The sequence below is a fragment of the Schistocerca serialis genome, chromosome 10, assembly GCF_023864345.2.
Source record: "Schistocerca serialis cubense isolate TAMUIC-IGC-003099 chromosome 10, iqSchSeri2.2, whole genome shotgun sequence".
NCBI lineage: Eukaryota > Metazoa > Arthropoda > Insecta > Orthoptera > Acrididae > Schistocerca > Schistocerca serialis.
In genome coordinates, this window is record NC_064647.1 from 233636533 (window position 1) to 233659436 (window position 22904).

The 22904-nt window shown below is 41.5% G+C and overlaps 1 protein-coding gene across 4 annotated transcripts in view; it reads left to right on the forward strand.

Annotated features, from left to right (window-relative positions):
* Nucleotides 1–22904, forward strand: part of LOC126425272 (kelch domain-containing protein 2-like) — a 114225-nt gene that overhangs the window by 39047 nt on the left and 52274 nt on the right. For 3 of the 4 annotated variants that reach the window (XM_050088239.1, XM_050088241.1, XM_050088242.1), the window contains 2 exons: nucleotides 5731–5819; nucleotides 20021–20192. In XM_050088239.1, the coding sequence (XP_049944196.1) occupies nucleotides 5731–5819; nucleotides 20021–20192 (261 nt within the window). The remainder of the gene's footprint in view (nucleotides 1–5730; nucleotides 5820–20020; nucleotides 20193–22904) is intronic. The other variant, XM_050088240.1, reaches the window with a different exon arrangement.

The window sequence follows — 22904 nt, forward strand, 5'->3', positions numbered from 1 at the left end:
CTTTGCTCCTCCACGTCTATCCTGTTCGTGTCGAGGCCCATCATACACTGGATTCTTCACGTGGTGTTATTTACACTCGGCTGCTCATGGTCTGAACTAGGGATAAATCCAAAATTATCTCTCTAATCAGGGTGTCACATGCAATCCATCAGGTAATGAAAACAGATGTTGCAAACTTAGCAACTACAAGCACTCCTTTTCCCTCATTTGATCAAGTAGCACTTCCATCAAAGATTACGGCAGGTTATGAAGTCATCACAGTCCGACCATACATGCCAAACCCGATGCGTTCCTGCTAGTGTCAAAGTTATAACCACACTCGCATGTCGTGTCAAAACATAGCCAAATGTGTTACTTGTGGTACAGATGCTCACGAGGGTGATTTCCCACCTTTTCACCCCATTGTATCAATTGTAATGGTGACCACGCCACCTTATCTAAGTGTACATCTATACTCTGTAAACCACCTTGAGGTGCATGGCAGAGAGGGTATGCGCCATTGTACCTGTTATTAGGATTTCTTCCCGTTCTGTTCACATATGGAGCATGGGAAGAATAATTATTTTAATGCCTCTGCATGTGCAGTAATTACTCGAATCTCATCCTCACGATCCCTATGTGAGCTATGTGTAGGGAGTTGTAGTATATTACTAGAATCATCATTTACAGCCAGTTCTTGAAATGTGGTTAATAGACTTTCTTGGGATAGTTTACGTCTGTCTTCAAGAGTCTACCATGTAAGTTCCTTCAGTATCACTGTGACACTTTCCCATGGATCAGATAAACTTGTCACCATCTGTGCTGCCCATGTCTGTATACATTCAGTATGCCCCGTTAGTCCTATTTGGTATGGGTTCCACACACTTGAGGAATATTCTAGAATCAGTCGATGAGTGATCCCACGAGTGTCCCATGTATCTCGATGAGCAGGCCGTCCATGAGTTGTGGGTGAAGGAAAAAGTACACTCCTGTGTTACTCACAAGTTGCTGGCTAGTCAAAAGCCCTGCATTTTTCCATCTAGCACTTATAATACCATTATTGCTATACCTCGCTCCTCGAAGGACATGGCTGTGCAGACTTGCGACTTCCAATTCAGTACTGCAGTTGTGAAATCATCCAGTATCATGGTAGCATCCGTGTCTCCTCCTACCGCTGTGCAACGAGCTACCAAGTCTTCGCTTCTGGGGGTGAAATCACCTTCTACTCAACTGGCAGGATGGAAAGGATGAAAGGAACACTCCTGCAAAGACCTGTTATGTCCCTTGAATCAACAAATGTCATAATCTCCATCTGCCAACCGTAAAGGCTCTAAGAAGTTGAACAAAGGCAAACGGTATTCTCCTTCCCTGACTCAAAGATACTCTTCAACTGTGTCGCCACATCACACCCTCACCCAGCTGTCCTCAATTTTGCTGGTGCACACCACCTACCTTTTTTTTGCCCTAGAATTTCTAGGCCAACCCAGGAAGAATGTCGACGCTCCATAGAACAGGATCTTCGAGCCTCTGCACCCTGTAGCAGTGAGTCCTCAAAGGGTGACACTCGGCAGTTGCTGAGGTGACTGTCCTTCATTTGTTCTCTCCTCCTCATTCCCCATTATGACTCTTCTCCAGTGGAACATTTGGGATATTAGATACAACAAGGAGGAGTTACGGCTGCTCTTGGAATCGCACCATCCATTTTCCATCTCCACGAAACAAAATTGCATCCTCACAACTGCTTTGCTCCCTCACATTTCATTCCGTTCTGCTTTGATATTCTCCTGCATACAGCGTTATCCTTACTACTGCAGAATGGGAGAGTCAGGCTGTTCGTCTGGTGTGACATCCATAGCCAAACCGTCTCATTCACCACCCAGCTCAAGCTGTTGCAGTCCGCATTTTCCTTCCTCATTTCACCTTTTCTCTTTGTAATGTCTACATCCCTTCATCATTCGCTGTCAGCAGGGCAGACTTACTCCAGCCCGTTTCACTGCTCATTGACCTTAAGAACCATCATCACCTTTGGGGCTCTCCAAGAACTTGTCTGAGAGGTTCCCTCTTGGCTGACCTTCTCAATCAGCTCAACTCTATCTGTCTTAACACTGGAGCACCCATGTTCATTTCAGACTCAACACACACTCAAGCGACCAATTCCTGTGTGCTATCAATTTGCTGAAGTAGATAAGATTTGAGAAATTAGGGCTCATACGAAGGCATATAGACAGTGGGTTTTCCCTCGCTCTGTTTAGGAGTGGAACAGGAAGGGAACTGACTATAGCGGTAAGGTTACCACCTGCCGTGCACTGTACAGTGGCTTGCAGAGTATCTGTGTAGAAGTAGATGCTGACTCCTACACCACCTGTGTGTAAACCCAATAGGCAGCTTGCTAAGGCCGACCGAAGGCTTTACTCCTCTCCGGTGACCTTCGACAAACAACATTTCCCCAGTTGTGATGACCGGGCAGAATACCTTATGAACATTATCCTTACTACTGCAGAATGTTCCGTACCTAGCACTTCTTCTTTACCGTGCTGTGTTCCGGTCCCCTGTTGGACTGAGGCATGCCATGATGCAATTCACACACGGATACATTCTAACCGCATTTTTAGCCACAACCCTTCGATGGTGAATTGTATTCGTTATAAACAGTAGCATGCACAGTGTCGTCACATTCTTCAGGATAGCAAAAAAAGTTAGCTGGATTTTATTTACTAGTTCTTTTAACAATTTCACTCCCTCATCTGTCACGAGTGGCAACCTCTGTCGGATCTCTAGGACCGAGATCCGTTTCCCGATTTCTGTCCTGATCATAGCAGATGATGTCATTGTGGACTCTGTTGCTATTTCAAGCATCTTGGGCTGCTATTATGTAGAGATTTTAAGCTCCACCCAATGTCACCCCACCTTCCTTTCTCAGAAACGAGCGGAGGAGGCTCAGGTGTTATCCTCCTCCTCTCAGAATTGCGAATGCTCCAATGCCACCTTTACTATGAAGGAACTAGACCGTGCTCTCATCTCATCACGATCTTCCACTTCAGGGCCAGATGATGTTCAGATTCAGATGTTATAGCATCTTTCTCTTGCAGGCAAGCACTTTCTCCTTTGTACGTACAATCGCACTTGGGCAGATTACACATTTTCCAGATGCTGTTGTGAGCCACTGTCATACCCATACCTAAGCCCAGTAAGGAGAAACACCTTCCATCTAGCTACCGCCCCATTTTTCTCACCTACTGTGTTTGCGAGGTGACGGAATATATTAGTCGTGGCTGGCTGGTACGGTGGCTCAAGTCTTGCAGTCTACTAACCATTGTACGATGTGCTTTTATGCACGCTGTTCTGCAGTTGACCATCTTTTCACTTTTTCAACCCATGTCATGAATGAATGATTTTCTGGAGAATACCAGACTGTGGCAATGTTTTTCGATTTGGAGAAAGGCTGCGACACCTGCTAGAGAACTGCTATCATCCGTACTCTATACACGTGGGGCTTCTGAGGCCACCTGCCTCATTTCTTTCAGGAATTTTTAAAAGCTTGAGTTTTCAAGGTACGTGTGGGTTTGGCATTTTCAGACACCGTTATCCAGGAGACCAGGGTGCCTCAAGGCTCCTTCCTGAATGTAGTCCTCTTTGCTATAGCCATTAACCCTATTATGGCCTGTCTTCCGCCTCCCTTTTCATTGATGATTTTGCTACCTGTTGCAGTTCTCCATGCCCTTGTCTCCTCGAGTGGCATCTTCAGCGATGTTTCTACCATCTTTACTCATGGAGCGTCAACAATGACTTTCACTTTTTCACTGACAAAACTGTTTGTATGGATTTCTGGTGGTGCAATGGGTTTCTTTCACTGTCTGTATATCTTGGGCCTGTTGCTCTTCCATTTGCTGACACTATGAAATTCCCGAGGCTCATGCTTGTTAGGAAACTTTCTTGGGCTTCCCACACGTGTTAACCTAACTGCATGCTGTACCCAGTCCGTCAGTGTCCTATGTGTCCTAAGAGGTACTTGCTGTGTAGTGCATTGGACTACCCTCCTCCTTTTGTACCAATTCCTAGCTTTCAGAACTTTGTTCCTTCATCAGGGTGGAGAGAGGGGAAAGAAGGGAAAGTGGATTCAGTTACTCACAACCCAGGTTATGAAGCAACAGGGAAAGGTTCGGAACTAGAGTATGGGCATTTTGTTTATTCCTCTGCATGTTTGTCCTTCTTACACCATCTACTAACAAAGAGATAGAGGGGCTGGCCATTACTTACCTCAGCTCAGTACAGCCAATAGATACACAAAACAGAACAGAAAATTTACATTCATAGCTTTCGGAACTTTGTTCCTTCATCAGGGAGGAGAGAGGGGAAAAAAGGGAAGGAGGGAAAGTGGACTCAGTTACTCACAACCCAGGTTATGAAGCAACAGGGAAAGGTAGACCCCCCCCCTGTTTACCTTTCCCTGTTGCTTCGTAACCTGGGTTGTGAGTAACTGAATCCACTTTCCCTTCTTCCCTTTTTTTCCCCCTCTCTCCTCCCTGATGAAGGAACAAAGTTCCGAAAGCTATGAATGTAAATTTTCTGTTCTGTTTTGTGTATCTATCGGCTGTTCTGAGCTGAGGTAAGTGCTGGCCAGCCCCTCTACCTCTTTGTTAGTGTTTGTTTCATTTCTTACACCATCTTAACATAAATCATGATTGTGGAATATGTTTGGCCACTGGTGCCTTTTACACTATCCTGATTGAGAGTCTGTATGCAGAAGCCGCTGAACCACCACTATCTTACCGGCGTGATGTCCTGCTCAGCGGATATCCGTACTGTTTGTCTGCCGTGCCCAGTCACCCATCCTATGTCCTCTTTTTTGATGACTCCCTTGACCACCAGTATCAGGTGCACACTTCTTCTCTGTTACCTCCCGGAGTTCGCTTTAAAGTACTGCTCTGGCAACGTATCCTCACATTGCCTGCCACGTACCCAATGGGTGTGAACTCTTCACAGCCTTGGCTTTATGTGGCAGTCCGTGTTCATCTTGGACTTGCTTCCCAAGGACACACCACCAGTGTATTGTCTTCATGGGAACAAGCTGTGGGGAACTAAACTTCTCCCAGCGGCTTGGCCGGTCTCCCTGTGGCCCTTGTCGTGAGGAGATCAGTTTAGCATGGTTGCATATTGGACACTGTCTTTTTAGCCATCACAATTTGTTAAGTGGTGATCCCCCACCACTTTGTTCTCATTGTTATCAACATTTGACAGTTCGCCATTTCCTGACCCAGTGCCCTTTTTAACCGCTTATGTTTCAGTGTGGTTGCCATCTGAGTTACCAGCTATTGTAATGAACAACGCGTGGGCTATCAACCGCATTTTACTTTTTATCCATTGTAGCAATATAGCAAAGGATATTTAATCTTTGATTTGGGAACTCGGCTGTCTCTATGACATATTTTGAGGACCTTTGTCCGAGGGGAAGTCCTTGTTTTGAGCTCTGTTTCCTTCTGTCGATTGGGCTTAACATATAGTCACTTTTAACTTCTTTTCCTTCTTGGTGTTCTAAGGTTATGACTTCAAGAAGTTGGTTAGTTCCTCTTGTACTGTAGTTAATGGTTACATCATCTCCAGACAGGCACCTTATTATAGTCAGAATAATTTTCCATAACTAGATGCTGTTAGACAACAGTATTTAAAGAAAATCTAAAAAGATGTTTCACTGTAAAGAAAGCACCATAATCAGATGTTCTAACCTGACGCATCAATTTATGTATTTTCCAGGGACCGGGAAGTAACAACAGGTGAACATCCACCTCGGAACTCTGGTGCTTGCGGTGTGATATTGAAGCAACATTTGTATGTTTTTGGAGGTAAATTAAATTACAGATGTGTTTATTTCATTAAAATTCTAAAAAGATTTTTTAGTGTATCCGTTAATTTTGTTAGTTATACCAACTGTACCAGTTTTGTGCTAGAATGGTCAGTATTCAAGGATATGACAGGAAATTCAGAACTGTTTCCAAGATAGAACACATTTAATATGCATTGTTATTTATTTTCTGTATCATTTATGCATGTACATCGGTTAGTAAAAATTGCAACATGCATTTTTCAAAGTATCAATCAAAGAATACATATTTTTAACACATTCACCTCTAAGCTTTATTGTATCCTTCAATTTACAGCTGTTGTACAGTTCACAGTAAATGTTCAAATACCTCGCCATAAACTTCAACGCATTTGTGCCCTCTTGGAAGTGTTGCTTGTCTGAGTCCCTTTGCCCTTAATGAGGGAACCAAGCAGTTCACCCCATGTATTCACATTTCATTTGTATACCTGAGACTTAATCTAAACCCGTAAACAATACTCTAATGGCGTAAGGTCTGGTGATCTGGGTGGCCAGTTTATTGTACTCCTATGACCAATCAAGTGATTAGAATAAGTACAGTTGAGATGTTCCTTGTATGTCTGAGACTTAATCTAAACCCGTAAACAATACTCTAATGGCGTAAGGTCTGGTGATCTGGGTGGCCAGTTTATTGTACTCCTATGACCAATCAAGTGATTAGAATAAGTACAGTTGAGATGTTCCTTGTATGTCTGGTAAAATGTGAAGGGGCTCTGTTGTGCTAGAAGCACATTGCAGTCCATGTGGCCAAAGAAACATTCTCAAAGTGCTCAACAAACAAATTTTCCAGAAAATGCAAGTTATTTTATTCCATTGTTCACTTTTGTAAAATGACTGGACCTATCAACATGTTACCAATCATTCCGCACCAAACATTGATCAAGGAGTGAGCTTGAAATTAGTTTCCACTGTAGTATGTGGATTTTTCTGCGACCACTAGCGATTATTACATGTTTGTGAGCTTCCAGTATGGTGGAATACCTGTGGGTCAGCAACTTCGGCTAATCAACACAGCGAAAAACACGCCCAAAGTTGCAAATTATTCTCCCACCCCCCACTCAATGGCTATAGTTTTGGTCCAAGACTCATTTTTAAATCATCATAACATAGTTATAAATAATATTTCCTAAGATGTGAAACCATGTCAAAAATGTGCTGTAACTGTTCATTGCACATTTTTCACATGGTTTTCAGATCTTTGGAAATACCATTTTTGACTGTGTTACGATGATTTGAAAATGGGTCTCAGTCTGAAACTAGTCATCTTTTTTTGTTGTACTATTACATGTTTGTTGATTCCATTCTGTGTAAACATGAATTCATCAGTGAATAGTATTAATGGAAACATGGTGATTATAATTGAATTAGTGACAAAATTGAAGTCATGTGGCAGTGTCACCAATATGACTGTTTTGGACCCATTGTATGTGAAATGGCTAGAAGTCTCCAGCATGTAGTGCTCACTGCACACAAGTTCGTGGCACATTGATACGTGCAGAAAGTCACTGTATGCTGTTAATATGACTGCACTGCAAGATTTCAGCAGTGTGTTGCTGTTCCTGCACAGGTTGTTGACCTACACATTCAGAAGAAAAACAGGCACGTGGAAGAATACCTGTTTCACGCAACGTGGCGAATACTCTGGCAAACACTCTGCCATCAGGAATTCGACTCGTCGGAAAACACCAACAGTAATCATCATAAGCAGCAGCAGCAGGAGCCCTACCAACAGAGAAGTCCTATAATGCACCATATCTGCATATTCTTCATTAGTGTAGATGTGTGGTGTTTTAACAAGTCAGGAATATACAAGCACAGTTCAGCAATGCTGCTGTTGATACACTTACATGCACTATTTAACTCACTACACGTCATGGACAGCTGCACATTCAGTGGGCTAGTGTAATGGCAGAAAGACATGCTAAGCAAAAGGATTGCAAGCAAAGAGGTAGACTGGACTAGAATAAAGTGTCAAAGAGGTTGGGTGGGTAAGATACATATGCGTGCAGCACTAGCCCGAGAACAGATGTAAAATTTGTTCTATCTCAAAAACCTTTCAGAATTGGGCACATGTCCATATGAAGTTTTTTGCTTCAGATGAGAGTGCCTGTCATATCCTTGAATATTGACCATTCCTCCTGAGACAACCTGTATACTTTTTTTATCTGTCGCGTATCACTTTTTTACTTTTGGCAGTATCTGTCAGTGTGAAAAATTCTGAGTGACACTGTGGTTCAGTGTGCGCATTAAACTGTGGAATCCCCAGTAACTGGCTGCATAAGTTATTTTCAAAGGTTGGAGGAAGGCAAGGGCACACCAACTCCTATAGGACCTTGCTTAGTAAAGCACTGTACTGTTCAAACAAACCTTTGGGCTGATGACAGCTTTACCTTTGCCTATATACTTCACAAGCTGTTGTAGTATACATATTACTGTCACTTCTAACCAACATTTTCAAAGATTATGTAAGACAAGTCAATAAATAATCAGAATTCTGCTTGTAAAATCTGTCAAATTTTACTAACCTTCAAGGGTTTCCAAATCAGTTTACTATTCTGGAGCCTTTGTTTTGTTCTTTGCTGCACATATTTATGGAACTAGATTTGCTGCAGTCCATCCTAATGAGAAATGCTACAGATCTGACAGAATTCGGAAACAGTTGGATCTCCAAGCAAAGATTAACAGCAACAGCCTTCCTAATAATAACAGAAATAATAAAACATTATACATTTTTTTCTTTTCACAATTGTCTCTACTGTGTCCGAAGTTCTGAACACGAATCTAATTTTGAAAAATGTTTGAGTCAGAAAACCACACTTTTTACTCCTGATCGAGAGTTTGGAGTGACCTTTCGTTACTTCGGCACCTGTGCAGATGCCTTTTGATCATCCCTGTCCTCAACCCAATGATAGACATTCATGTTTTTTAATTACTAAAGCTAAAGACTCATCTGTATCTTTAAATTTATTTGTCTTCAGTCCTATTCCAATTATATATGCTTCAGCCAGTGTTCAGTTGATTTCCTCTTCTGTCTTGTTCATCTGTATCTTTAAATTTGTCTACCTGTCAGTCCTGTTCCAATTATTCATGCTTTACCCAATGTTCAGTTGATTTTCTCTTCTGTCTTGGGTACACTAACAGATGCTGTTAATAGAAACTTAAAAGTCTAGAATAATATGCACATGTTTACACGACAGGTGGTTATTGAGACTCCTTGAATCTTACTTCTCTGATAAATAGTGTCAGTTGGTATCGCCTTCTGGATATCCAGGTGTAGTTTTTATTTGGTTTCTGTAAATCAATTAAGGCAAATTCTGAGTTGATTCCTCTGGAAAGTACATGACTGATTTCCTTCCCCTTCGTTAACCAATTTAAGCTTGAACTATGTCTATAATGACCTCATCATCAAAGGTATAATAAATCAGTAAAAGGATTTCCACTTCATCATATGTTGGTGTTGCAACAAATATGCAGAATGTGGTGGAAACAACAGTTTCAGTTGCTGGATTGATTTTATTACGTTATTTATTCACAATGCATGTTTCGTCTAATACAAGGTATCTTCAGATTGACCAATATATTGTTGGTAAGTGGGATTTTAGGTTCCACAATTAATGCATCAGTAAAAATTGATTGCCATCGTAATATATAGTAAAATAAATTAAAGTAAGTATAAGCTCACATCTTATGTTAAAAGTGTATCATCCAGTGACCTTGCATGTCTGTGTAGTGTATTCTGGTGGATACCAGGCAAGATCAGGCCTGTACATAGTCCATCACATAATAAATACACTGGAGCCACTGTTCTTCATCCTCAGGTCTGGTACACTGTTGCTGGACTGAACTTAAATATCGCTCAGTACAGAGAACAAAGAATGGCGCCTCCAGCATATTCACCATGTGACGGACTGTGTACAGAACTGGTCCTGCCTTGTATCCACTGGTCTATTCTACAAAGACCTGCTAGGTCATCAGGTGTTCATGGCACCCAAAATCCCACTTACATCACTATACGGGTCAATCTGATGATGTTTCGTATTAGGTGTAACATGCATTGTCAATAAATAAAGCAATAAAATCAATTGTTCTTACTGTGTAGATAAAATCCTTATCTTCCTTCCCTTGTTTCCCAGTAAAACTTAAACACCGAAAACAAAAAATTAATCGTCCACATGTGACATCACGTTAATGTTGTGCAACACCACCTTGAGTCTTGATAACCACCTCCGTTCAGTGAGGAAGCGAAACCACAAGTTTTGTCAGGTATGCTGTATCCAGCTGAAGCCAGTAATTGTTAATCAGATTGTGTAGAAGTACCTAATTGTGGGATTGTCGATTGCTGTGTATCACCTGCAGTTACAAATAGTGGCAGATAGTTTCCACGACATTAAGATCATGTGATTCAGCTGGCCAGTCAAGGTACGATAGGGTAGCTGGGTGTCTGTCAAACTGGGAACTTATGTGTGCAACCTTGCTGATGCATCTGTTGTCACACTGGGAGAGTGGAGTGTCCTCAGCATACTCATAAAGAGGATGTGGGAAAAAGTGCAACACCTCGTCTCAGAGATTAAAATAAACAGCCCCTTCTGAGTTCAAGATAATCTGAATGAGTGGGCCCAAGTAACACCATGAGAAACATACCAAGAACGTCACTGAACCTTGTCTGGCCTGAACTACAACTTCAACACACCTCGGGTTAAACACTTCAGTGGGCCACCGCTGCACTCGATCCCTCACGTCTGTTGAAAGAGACAAAATTGTGACCTGTCAGACACACTATACACTTCCTGTCAGCTACTTCCATATTTCTGTATTGTTTGGATCACTGAAGATGTGCAGCTGTGTGCCCTGTGGTGAGGTACCTAACTCCAAAAGTGCCTTTGTAACATAACCTCGGAAACGGCAGTCACTGACTGTGACAAGTCCCGTCATGTTTGAAACTGATTGTCATTAACAAGATGTGACACTCGTCTTCTGTCTCTGTCACTTACGGCCTTCTTATGACTACTGTTCTTATGCCACATTATGTGGCTGCGAGTGGTGCGTTATTTGTTGTAGATACGCAGGACAGTCCTCGTCGATGCACCAACAAATCGGACTACATCCTTTGTCGTGTGGTCGAGGGTACGTCCAAACGTGATCGCTCTCTTCTGCCACGTCTCCACATCGACCCACCTTACCGCAGTGATACTGTGCAACCCTGGCAATAACAGTAATATTTGTTTTTCCTAAAGAATCTCTATTCATCAACAACAACTTTGTACTCTTCAAAGTAATCCCCCCCCAGGTACAATACATTTGTGCTAGTGCGTTTTCCAACCTCAGAAGCAATTCTGGAACTCACTTTTTCTTACATTGTTCAGCTCCTTCAGCAGTTCTGTTTTTGTGTCCTTAGTGGTGGCAAAAGACCTTCTTTCATGGTTCTATTTCATCTCAGGAACAGAAAGAAGTCTCAGGGCACCGTATTCAGGAATTCCTTAAAAATCGTGAACAAACATTGAGGCGTGAGCAGGAGCATTATCGTGATGCAATTTCCACGAATGGTTTTGCCACAACTCTGGTTGTTTTCTTCAGATAGCTTCCAATTGGCACAAAACTTACTAACGGTACTGCCATAAGGCAGGAACTCAGGATGCATTATCTCATTGAAATTGAAGAAAACAGTGATAAGAACCTTCACTTGTAATCGAACCTGTCAAATTTTTTTTTCTGTCTTGGCTCTTCAGGTAGTTTCTATTGGGATGATTGGGTCTCGGTTCTGACGTCATATGATTTTATACCTATGTTTTGTTGCCTGTTACGACCTTCCTTGGAAGTTCTGTGTGATTATCAGCTTCATTCAGCAATTCCTGAGTTACATCTACGTGACAACCTTTTTGGTTTAAATTCAACAACTTTGCTGCTACTACACATTTCATGCACAAAACATCCAAAAAAATTGCTTACATGAGCCAAAGGATATGCCAAAATCATATGCAGCCTCCGTGATGGTGATTTTCCAGAACCATTTTCTATACTTTTTTCCATATTGATGTCAGTAATTGATGTGCTAGGGCATCCAGGTCAGTTGTCATCTTTGTCTTTTTAACCCTCTTTGAAATGTTTATAGCACTCATATACTCTTGTCGTACCCAAAGCAGATTTGCCAAATGCCACAGTCAACATTTCGAATGCAGTGCTGCATTTTATTCCATTTTCAAGCAAAACGTAATGCTGATTCTTTGATCAATCTATTTCAAAAGGGAAAATATGCCAAGCACTGGCAGTGACTCTCCCACCAAGATAACAAGCTACATCCTCTCAACCAGAAAGTCCTCAATCCAGTCATAAATTTCACTTAATAAACCATGTGACCTTAGTTCTGACAATAAGCGTAGGTGTGGACTGAGTCAAATGCTTTTCAGAAATCAAGACGTACTGCATCTACCTGACTGCCTTAATCCAAAACCTGACTGCCTTGATCCAAAGCTTTCAGTATATCATGTGAGAAAAGTGTGAGTTGAGATCCACATGATCAATGTTTTCGGAATCCATGGTTGACATTAAGGAGGTCATTCTGTTCAAGATTCTTCATTGTATTTGAGACCATAATATGTTCTAAGGTTCTACAACAAATCAATATCAAGAATATTGGGTGGTAGTTTTGTGGATGACTTCTACTTCCCTTCTTGTAGACATGTGACCAGTGCTTTTTTCCAAGAAGTGGGCATGTTTTTGTGGATGACTTCTACTTCCCTTCTTGTAGACATGTGACCAGTGCTTTTTTCCAAGAAGTGGGCATGGTTTCTTATTCAAGCAATCTACAATAGATTATACACCGATCGGCATGAAAAACACAACACTTAAGTTTCTTACAAAAACTGAAATTTATTTTAAATTTATGACACTTTTATAAATTAATACACTATCTTATGATGGAATATTGGGGTATGGTTCCATCAAGGTGTCCAAGAATGAAAAAAGTAAGACAATCATAAACAAGTTTAACAAATTATACCAGAGATGCACACTTCAAGGAAATTTTTTTTAAGCTAATAAAGGTAATGATCATTTGTTTTGATGTTATACACTTCACATTTTTCTTCACAGACCTTGGAGACAGTCTCGGAGACCACTGTTCACATCTTCAAATCTGTGTCTTCCCACCTCTTCCACCAATGGCAGCATTCAGCTTTTCAGGCATGCTCCTGATTAATGTGGTAATGTCCTGTTAATGAATCATATCCCATCCTTCCAGGAGGTTGTTCCGTAGATCCTGTAGGGTCTCTGAATAGTACTGATGGGCTCTTCTCCCCAACATGCTCAGTAGGGTCCAGATCAGGGCTTTGAGCAGGCCAAACATAGCATGAATCCCTGTTTCATCCAAGAACTCTTACACAATTCTCGCAACATGGGGGCATGCATTGTCGTGCGTTGATGTCAAATCATCACCAATAAATGGAGCCAAAAGCACAACGTGCTCCAGAAGAATTTCCTCCATGTAACAATGTGCGGTAAGGCTTCCGTGCACTACGAAGACCAAATCTGTCCTTTCAGCGGTATTGGTTCCTGCCCACACCATCACAGAACCACCCTGAAAGGCGTTTTGCATTAGAATGTGCCAGGGGAATACCTTTTCCGTGGCCTTCACCATGCCCTCCCTCTTCCATCATGTTGTCAGAAGCCATATTGCAACTCATTGGTGAACAACACTTGATCCTATTGTTGTATTGTCCAGCCAATATGTTCCCAGATCCTACAAAAACGTATAATTGAAAGGGGGACAATTCAGGGTACAACAATAAACAGTACAAGAGCGGGTAAACATTACTCATTCACATTCAATGATGTGTTTTCCAGGTTGCGCGGGAAACATCGATTGAAACTAGTGCAATAAACAATCAACAGGTCATTGTTTTCTCACAACACAACACAATTAACATATCCCTTCTCAAAAATTTGATTGAAGTGCTTCACTTCAATTAAATAATTACACAATGATTACACATCATTTATTGGGTGTTGTGTTTTTTCTTGCCAGTCAGAGTAGTCAGGAGACTGGCTAACACAGCCACAAATTCAGTATAGAATCTGACAGATTCCATTGGGCCTTGATGTTTTGTTCAGTTTTAGAGATTTAAGCTGTTCCTCAACACCACTGACACTAATACTTATTTCATTCATCTTTTCAGTGTTAGGAGGATAAAATCGGGGTATTCCTTTGTAACGCAACATTTGAAAATGTAGTTAAACATTTCAGCTTTTGCTTTGCTAGCCTCAATTTCAGTTTCTGTTTCATTTGTTAGGGACTGGACACAAACTTTGCTGCCACTAACTGCCTTTTCATGCGACCAGAATTTCTTGGGATTTTGTGATATGTCATTTGACAATATTCTGCTACAGTAGCCATTGAAGGCATCACGCATTGCTTTCTTGACAGCCAAATACGTTTCATTCAGCCTCTCTTTCTATAGTGCTACACTTTGTTTTACACCTGTTAAGCAGTAATCTTTGTTTCTGTGGAGGTTTCTTTATTGTGACTGTATATCATGGAGGTTCTCCCCTCATTATGAGCTATTCTGCTGGGTACATATCCATGCAGGGGTTCAGCTACAATTTTAAACTTGAGCCATAGTTCCTCTCCATTCTCCTGCCCTGTGCTGAAAGTTTCAAGTGCCTCACTGAGATATGACACTTCAAATTTTTTATCCAGTTTACTGAACATATATATCAGTTTACTGAACATATATATCTTTTTGCTTCTTTTAGTTGTCCTTTGCAGTTCGGTGGTGATAGTAGCCACAACCACATCATAGTTACTGATACCAGTTTCAATGTGGACATCTTAAAAGAGCTCAATACCTTTCCATCAAGAGTGGTGTTCCTATCTGTTGAAGGTAGTTTTTAGAGAAGGAATTTAGTAATGTTTCACAGGATGTCTTATCACACCCACCAGTAATGAAACTGTAATTTTCCCAATTGATTGTTGGATGACTAGTCTCCTCCAATGATTACAGTATGATTGGGGAACTTATGTGCAAGTGAACTGAAGTTTTCTCTAAAGTTTTTGGTTACAATAGGAGATGAGTGTGGTGGGTGATAGAAGGATCCAGTTATCATTTTTGCACACCCCTGATACTAAGCCTTGCCCAAACATTCTAACATGCAACTTCAATTTCTATCTCAGTGGATCTGACTTTCTTGCGTACTGCGACAAATACACAAGCTCCTTTTCTCATTTGCCTATCTTTTTGGTATACACTTTATTTTCCCCCAAAATCTGTCAATTTCGGGTTTCAAACAGCTTCCTGTGCCTACTATTATGTGAGCTTCACTGCTTTTCATGAGTGCTTCAAACTCTGGCTGTTTGTTGTGAATGCTTTAGCAGTTTACCATTAGGACTTTAATTCTCTCACCTGTGGCTGGGATTTCTTTCAATCTTCAACTGATACTTCCTTGTTTCCTACAGCTATTGTTATCTGGACTGAACGAAGAGTCACCTAATCTAAAAACCCCTTGTGTGCACCACACCCACAGTCAGCTACCTCAGTAGCAGCCTATGATGTGTAGTGCTCACCTGACCCATTTCAGGGGATCCTACATTTCTCAACCCTAAGGTACAAGTCCAGGAAGTCGCTTCCTAGCTTGTCACAGAACCTTCGTAGTCCCTGGTTCAGTCCTTCCATTCGACTCAGAAACAAAGGGCCATGAACAGGTCTGGGGACAATGCTGCAAATTGTGAACTTTGTTGTAACTCCATGCGCAAGGCTGGTCTTCTTGACCTTCTCTGCCTGTTGCTGGAATGACCCAATTATGACCTCAGAGCCCAGACGACAGACATTGTTTGTTCCAACATGAGCCACAATCTACATTTGGTTACACCCTGTTGCATCAGTGCCTGCTGGAATAGCCTTTTCAACATGTTGAATGCGGTGCCCATGCTGAGTGCATGTGGTGTCCTTTCCTGTTCCTTTCTGCCATTTCCCTAAGTGATACCATCATTTGCCATATGTTTGAACTACTGATGATTAATAGACCCCCCAACTCTTTTGCATTTGCCCCCTCCTGACACTGGACATAACAGGTTTCCCCAAAATGTGTGAAGTGAGTCCCACTGACTCAGTTCCAGTTTCAGTGAAACACAGCACCTCAGACTTGTTGGTTAGGGGGATTGGTACAACAACTTAAGTCCTTCCTGGTCCCTGTCCACCCTGTACAGGACACGTAGGTGTACTATTGACATACCACTTGCAGTCACATGGGCAAGTAATGACAGATGCTGTACTTTCTGCAGAGGAGAAAGGATCCACAGGAGAGGACCGTACTTACGGCACCTCTGGTACCAGTATCACAGGTACACAATTCTCAGGAGCTCTTCCAACACATCAATTTGCAGCAGCTGCCAATCATTTGACAATAATAAGGCAATTTCCAGCTGCTTATGAATGTCAGCCATCTCATCCTGTGTTCGAAAACAGCATTCACAGTGGAGCTGCATTTTGCCTGCAGCAGTGTATTATAAGGCAGTGAACAAATAAATTTATATCAAGCCTGCTGATTAACTTTAATCTGTTGAGCTAAAAAGTTGCTAACTCCCTGTAAGAATGTAAGCAAATACTCAAAACAAGATTTCTATTAAGGCAAGACCAGTGCTAAAATTTATTATTGCCTGAAATGTTTTGAATATAATTACACTTGTTAGTAAACTTGTTCAACTGAACAGACATCCACACATGATTATTCAGGTTGCCAAAGATGTGAAAATCACGTGATGAAAGATCAGGGCTGTTTGGAGGATGTTGCAATGTTTCCCAACCAAACTGCTAAAACATAACCTTCGTCCAGTTGGCAGTGTAGGGGCGGACGTTATCATGCAATGGGGTGATTCTATCCGACAGCATTCCTAGATATTCTAACTCTGTGGCATGTTGCAGTTTCTGCAAAGTGTCTTCGTAGCACTGCACATTGATTGTAGCTCCACACTCAAGGAGCTTGATTAGCAGAGGGCCCTAGCAGTCAAAAGATGATGTCATCGTGACCTATGTTGTGTCACTATTCTGAGTCCGAGGGAAAATGGCAGAGCCAAATGTGGAAACATCCCATGTCTCCTCTGTCAGATAAATCCAAAGCTGTTCACACAAGTTCTGGTAAGGCCACGATGATCACCTCCTTTGACTGAAGAGATTCTCTGCTTGTTGACTTACTCAAGTGTGGAACCACAATCAATGCACAGCACTAAGGAGACACTTTGCAGAAAATTTGATGTGCAATAAAGTCAGAATAGCCAGGAATGCTGTCAGACAGAAAATTCTGTTGCATGATAATTCTCGCCCCCACACTGCCAATCAGACGAAGGCTATGCTTCATCAATTTGGTTGGGAAACATTGCAGCATCCTCCATTCAGCCCTGATCATTCACCATGTGATTTTCACATCCTTGCCGACTTGAAGAAAGACACGCGTGGACATCGGTTTCAGTCAGACGAGGAAGTGCAAGAGTGGATGCGGTTGTGGATCTGTTAGCGGCCAACCGTGTTCTATGAAACAGGACTTGATCACCTAGTCTCCCAGTGAGATAAATGTCATAACCCATGTGGTGATTACTTTTGAATGGAACCATTCCATGGCACCGTTGTGACGGGTACTTGGTTTTGATTCAACTGCCCCTCATTTGTAGATTGCATTTTTTTTATCCTATGGCAACATTTGCCCATCTTTGTCATGCATGAAAAGTTGTCTTATCATGACAGAAACACCATTTATTGTAAGGGCGTATGTGTTCCTTAGTGTCAGTATCATCTTCATTGTCCATTTTGTGTGTGTGTGTGTGTGTGTGTGTGTGTGTGTGTGTGTGTCTGTCTGTCTGTCTGTCTGTCTGTCTGGTCTTTCAGAGATGTCTGAAATAACAGACACCATTTTGATCCGGGTGCCACTATCAGTCAAGACACAAAGTTGACCACTACACCACCCAGACACAGTGGTCACGACAGCGATACGGACTACTATAGCACACCTCCCACCAGACCCAAATTCTTGACTTACACCACACACTACTGATGTTGCGCCCCTACTCATTAGCCTCTTTACTGCAGCATTAGTGATGTCTGGTCTTTTTAACATGTCCAAAAGAACAGACATCACATACGTGTAATAAAAGCAATGAGACCAGTGTCACTTCAGTGCAGATGCTTACTGAGCTCAGACTATTGCGGGAATTGGCAGGATGCTGCGAGTAAAGAGGCTGATCAGCATGTGCACTACTTCATTAGAGTGCGGTATAAGTTGAGAATTTTGGTCTGATGGGAGGCATGCTAGAGTAGTCTGTACAGTTGTGTACAGATGGCAGCACAACTGCGTAGTAAGCAGGAGACCCAGGTTTCGATTGCGATCTGGCACAAATTTTCAACTGGCTCCATTGATATAAATCAGTGCCCACAGGCAACTAATGTCTTTAATTTCTTTGTGTTTCATAGATTAGTTTGCATAAACCATTGAACACAAAATAAGTAACATTATCCATATTTCAAATACTGTATAATTTCAAATTGTATGTAATGAAAAAATGCATCTGCTGTATACAGTGTCAGTTGTGTCATCATAACCTGTCGGTGGCAGTATGTATGTCAGATGCTGTCATTAGGTTTGGCGACCTCGAGTACTTCAGCAGAAAAGCAGACTGCCGGCACTAGTTTCACTCTGTCCATTCCTGTCACTTCACGGTAGTCATCCACATCTCCCAGTTGCGCATTGGACACTTTACCTGCAGGACCAAAAAATGCTATGGTAAAGCACCTACACTTAAACCTTAACTGCATGCTATTCGTAAATTAATCTCTTATTGGCTATTAAAAAAAGAAAGAAATTGGTAAATTATTTTTTGTGTACAAACTGTTCACAATCGTTGACATTACTTCTCCACGTAGTCGCCACTCAAATTCAAACATTTGTTGTACTGTGACACTGGCTACTTTATCCATTCATCAAACAATGGTGCGGTGCTTCAGCCATTTTTTGACAGTGTACTCGAGCTCATTGTCAGTTGTGAAGTGACAAATAGCCAAATACACATTCATCTTGTTGCCATGTCTGGACTGTAGGGAGGATGTTAAAAAATCTTCCATTCGAAAAGTTTTCAGTGTATCCTTTGTTCAATTCAAGTATATGGTCTTTCATTGTCACGATGGAGAAAGATTCCTTCGGTAATCACACTCTGCTGTTTGTTTTGGAAAGATCTCTGGATTTCAGAAGAGTCTCACAAATATGTTATGTCACAGTATTCTTACATGTTATTCTCATGAAATCTGTTGTCAGAATTCTACATCTACATCTGAATTTCTTTGTAATCCAGAAACTGTAATGATTTTTTTGTGATTTGACAACATCTGCTTGAATCTTTTAAGCCTATTGAGAGAATGAGTGTGCATCCAATGTTTGGACTCTTCCTACTCTTCCTTAGTTTCAGAGTTCATGTGCTGCATCTACTTCCAGTTCCGATTCTGTTCAGTAATTGCTCCTACTCTTCATAGTAGCACTGCAAGAATGTAAAGCCGTGAACCAGTTCTTTCAGTTTTATGAACATCAGTTACCCCTTTGTGACAGTGTTAAAGAGGGTTGTCCTTGAAATTTGAGTCTCATCTTAACAAAGTTTGGTAATTGTGAACCAATGTTTCACACGTGCAATTTTGTCTTCATGTTACATAGCTCATCAGTCACATCTGAATGTCTTTCTCGACTTTTTTCATTGTGCACATCTTTGTGAAAAGACCCAAATTTTTTGCACCTCTCGTACCCCCACCACCACGCACCTGACACAATTGCTCACGAATCTCGGTGGCATTGACTCGGAAGCGAATGACAGAACATAGTGGCAACTGGTTGGAGAACACAGTGACACTGTTCATTTTAGTTGCCTGCCTGTCACACACTGACGAACACAACTGAGAGCTGGTGCAATGTGACCCTCAAAGTTTTCTTTTCTAATAGCATAAGTACTATGAGGCTACAAGCATTTGTTTATTTTTGAACATCAATCTGAGGTTAATTTAAGAATAGCTCTCCTACAAGTGGAAGTAAGATTCTTACATTGTCTTTTGTTTGTAATCTTTTGTTTCCTATCTACTATCTGATATTCTTATTGGTAGTCACAGCGGTGTGTTTGAGAGGCCACTTTGTGAAAGGGAGCAGGTTTTGCATTGCTTGCAGGGTACACAACTGACACTCCCGATGACCGTAACAACAACACGAACGGCCTGTACCGGCTGGACCTCACATCCCTGACCTGGGAGCAGCTGCATCCGAGTGGGAAACCGGAGCCTGCGGCCTGTGACAAGCTCGTCGGCTGGGAGTACGAAGGCAGGTAGGGACTGCGGCACAACGAAAAGTGTGCATGAGAAATGGTCTGTTTTATACATATTAGAAGACAGCTCGACCTTACAAAGTGTAGGTGCAAAGATCATAATTAATGGAATTTGATTGGTAGCTCCGAAGATTAGATTGGTAGGTTGGATGAAGAATAGTGAAACAAGCAGTGAACAGAAGAAATTTATGGCACAGTTAGACTAAAAGAAGGAATCAGTTGATACGACAAATTGTGAGGCATCAAGGAATTATCGGATTTTAATAGAAAGAAATGTGAGAGCTAAAAGTTGTAGACGGAGACCGAGGTGTGAGTACAGAAACCAGGTTCGAATTAAGTTTGGAGTAGTTGTGTAGAGATGAAGGGGCTTGATCAGGGAAGACTAGTGTGTGGAGAGCTGCATCGTACCAGTCTTTGGACTAAGGACGACGGTAACACCAACAACATTAACGACAAAATATTGCTATGAACAAGAAAAGCGAACTGGTTACATATCTAGGATGACAGCACCATTGTGTTTATGTCCGAGAAGTGGGGAGTGGAGGTGGGTATAGCATACACACCACTATTCTTCCAAGTGGACTACTGATACCTGCTACGTTTCTGTATGCACTAATAAATTAAGTGCCCGTTAGAACAAGAACAGAAATAGGGCATACAATATGGCTCACCTTGATTGTTCACGATTTTCGCTGTCCAAATCCATAAAACTACTATCCGAGTGATGTTGCTAGTTTCCGCATTTACGTTTGTTGATTTGTCATCTGCTGTCTCAGTGGTGAATGGCAATGCCTACTCTTCGTTTGAATATTCCCTCGTGCATCAAAATATCTGTCTTTCAGTAGTCATCACACACTTTTTTTGGGCATAATCCTTGGCCTTTCTGCTCTTCACAGTAAAAGCTAACATCACAGCACAAAAAGCAATCTGACCACATAATCTAGTGGTTAACATTTTTGGTTAGTAACACTGAGGTGTCAGGGTTTTTGACCACTTCAAATTTTTCTCTGCTGGAAAGGCCTGGAAGGAGGCCCACTTAGCCTTTAGGACCAACTGAAAAGCCGCTTGGATACAAAAGCAGCTAAATGGACACCCAAGTCACCAGAGTGACATTTCTGGGCTAGCTAACAAGTCACTTTATTTATTAGCAGCAAAAGCCTCGGCCATTATTGTGTCAGGTAGATGGCAAGATGCTTGATGGCTTATGAATATGGATCATATTAAAAAACTTATGATTCATTATGGATCATATTTTTTGCAGTGAGTGCAGAAAAATTTGTTGACCATAAAGTGACATGATTGTTATGAGAGTGGGGAGAGCTTGACACTTGCTCTTGACTCTATCTTAGATAGCAGCGTCATGTAGCAGTGTCATATACCACACTCACAAGTTACAATGTGCCTAGCATTGAGGTCCAGAGTGTACGGCAGCAGTCGAGAGGGAACCATTTTCTTGCAAAATTTTGTCAGTGGAATAAAGAGAAGGTTGGTGTTCCTCAATGCTGGAAGTTGTAGGGCTTTGATTGTCTCTGTGTACTTTTAATTTTTGTCTGTTGATTTGTACGTGGCAGTCCTAAATGTCCGTTATGATCATATAGGAGAAGTGAACACGAAACAAAATTCTGCGATAACAATAAGGACACATTTCCTTGCTATGTTGTTTGACAATACTCTTTGCATTGTGCAACATCTGTTCAAAGTGTGGTCTATATGAATCCTCTGTTCATCTAAATAAGCCACTGGCCACTTTAAATGTGAAACTTCATTTCTTCATATGAACTCTAATGTAGTATGCTCTTTTTACAAGTATTTTGTCCCTTGCATACATAATGACTCTTTCATTCTGGCATCTTTTAAAATAAAATCCTGTACATAAAACTTTTTATGGTTTCTTTCCGAGACCAGAAGTCCCCACCTGTGGAACAAAAGCTGTGAAGATGATATTTCTTTTTACTGTTCATAATATCACATAAACTGCTGTCTATTAATGCATTTATCTATATATTCAACAAAATAAAACTACTTAACTGCAAGTTGTCATGACGCAGATACACTGAAGTGCCAAAGAAACTGGTATAGGTGTGTGTATTCAAATTCAGAGAAACAGGCAAAATACAGCACTGCAGTCAGCAATGTCTGTATAAGACAACAAATGTCTGGCGCAGTTGTTAGATCGTTACTGTTGCGACAATGGCAGGTTCTCAAGATTTAAGTGAGGTTGAATGTGGTGTTACAGTCGGTGCAAGAGCAACTGGACACAGCATCTCCAAGGCAGCGATGAAATGGGGAATTTCCCATACGACCATTTCACAAATGTATTGTGAATATCAGGAATCCAGTAAAACATCAAATCTCTGACATCACTGTGGCTGGAAAAAGATCTTGCAAGAATGGGACCCACGACAACTGAAGAGAGTTGTCCAACATGATAGAAGTACAACTCTTCTGCAAATTGCTGCAGATTTCAGTACTGGGCCATCAACAAATGTCAGCGTGCGATCCATTCAATGAAACATCATCAATATGGGCTTTTGGAGCCAAAGGCCCACTCGTGCACCCTTGATGACCGCACAACACAAAGCTTTACACCTCACGTGAGCCCCTCAACACCAAGCATTGGATTGTTGGCTGGTCGGACGAGTCTCATTTCAAATTGTATTGAGTTATACAGGTATGGAGTGAGCCTCATGAATCTGTGGACTGTGCATGTCA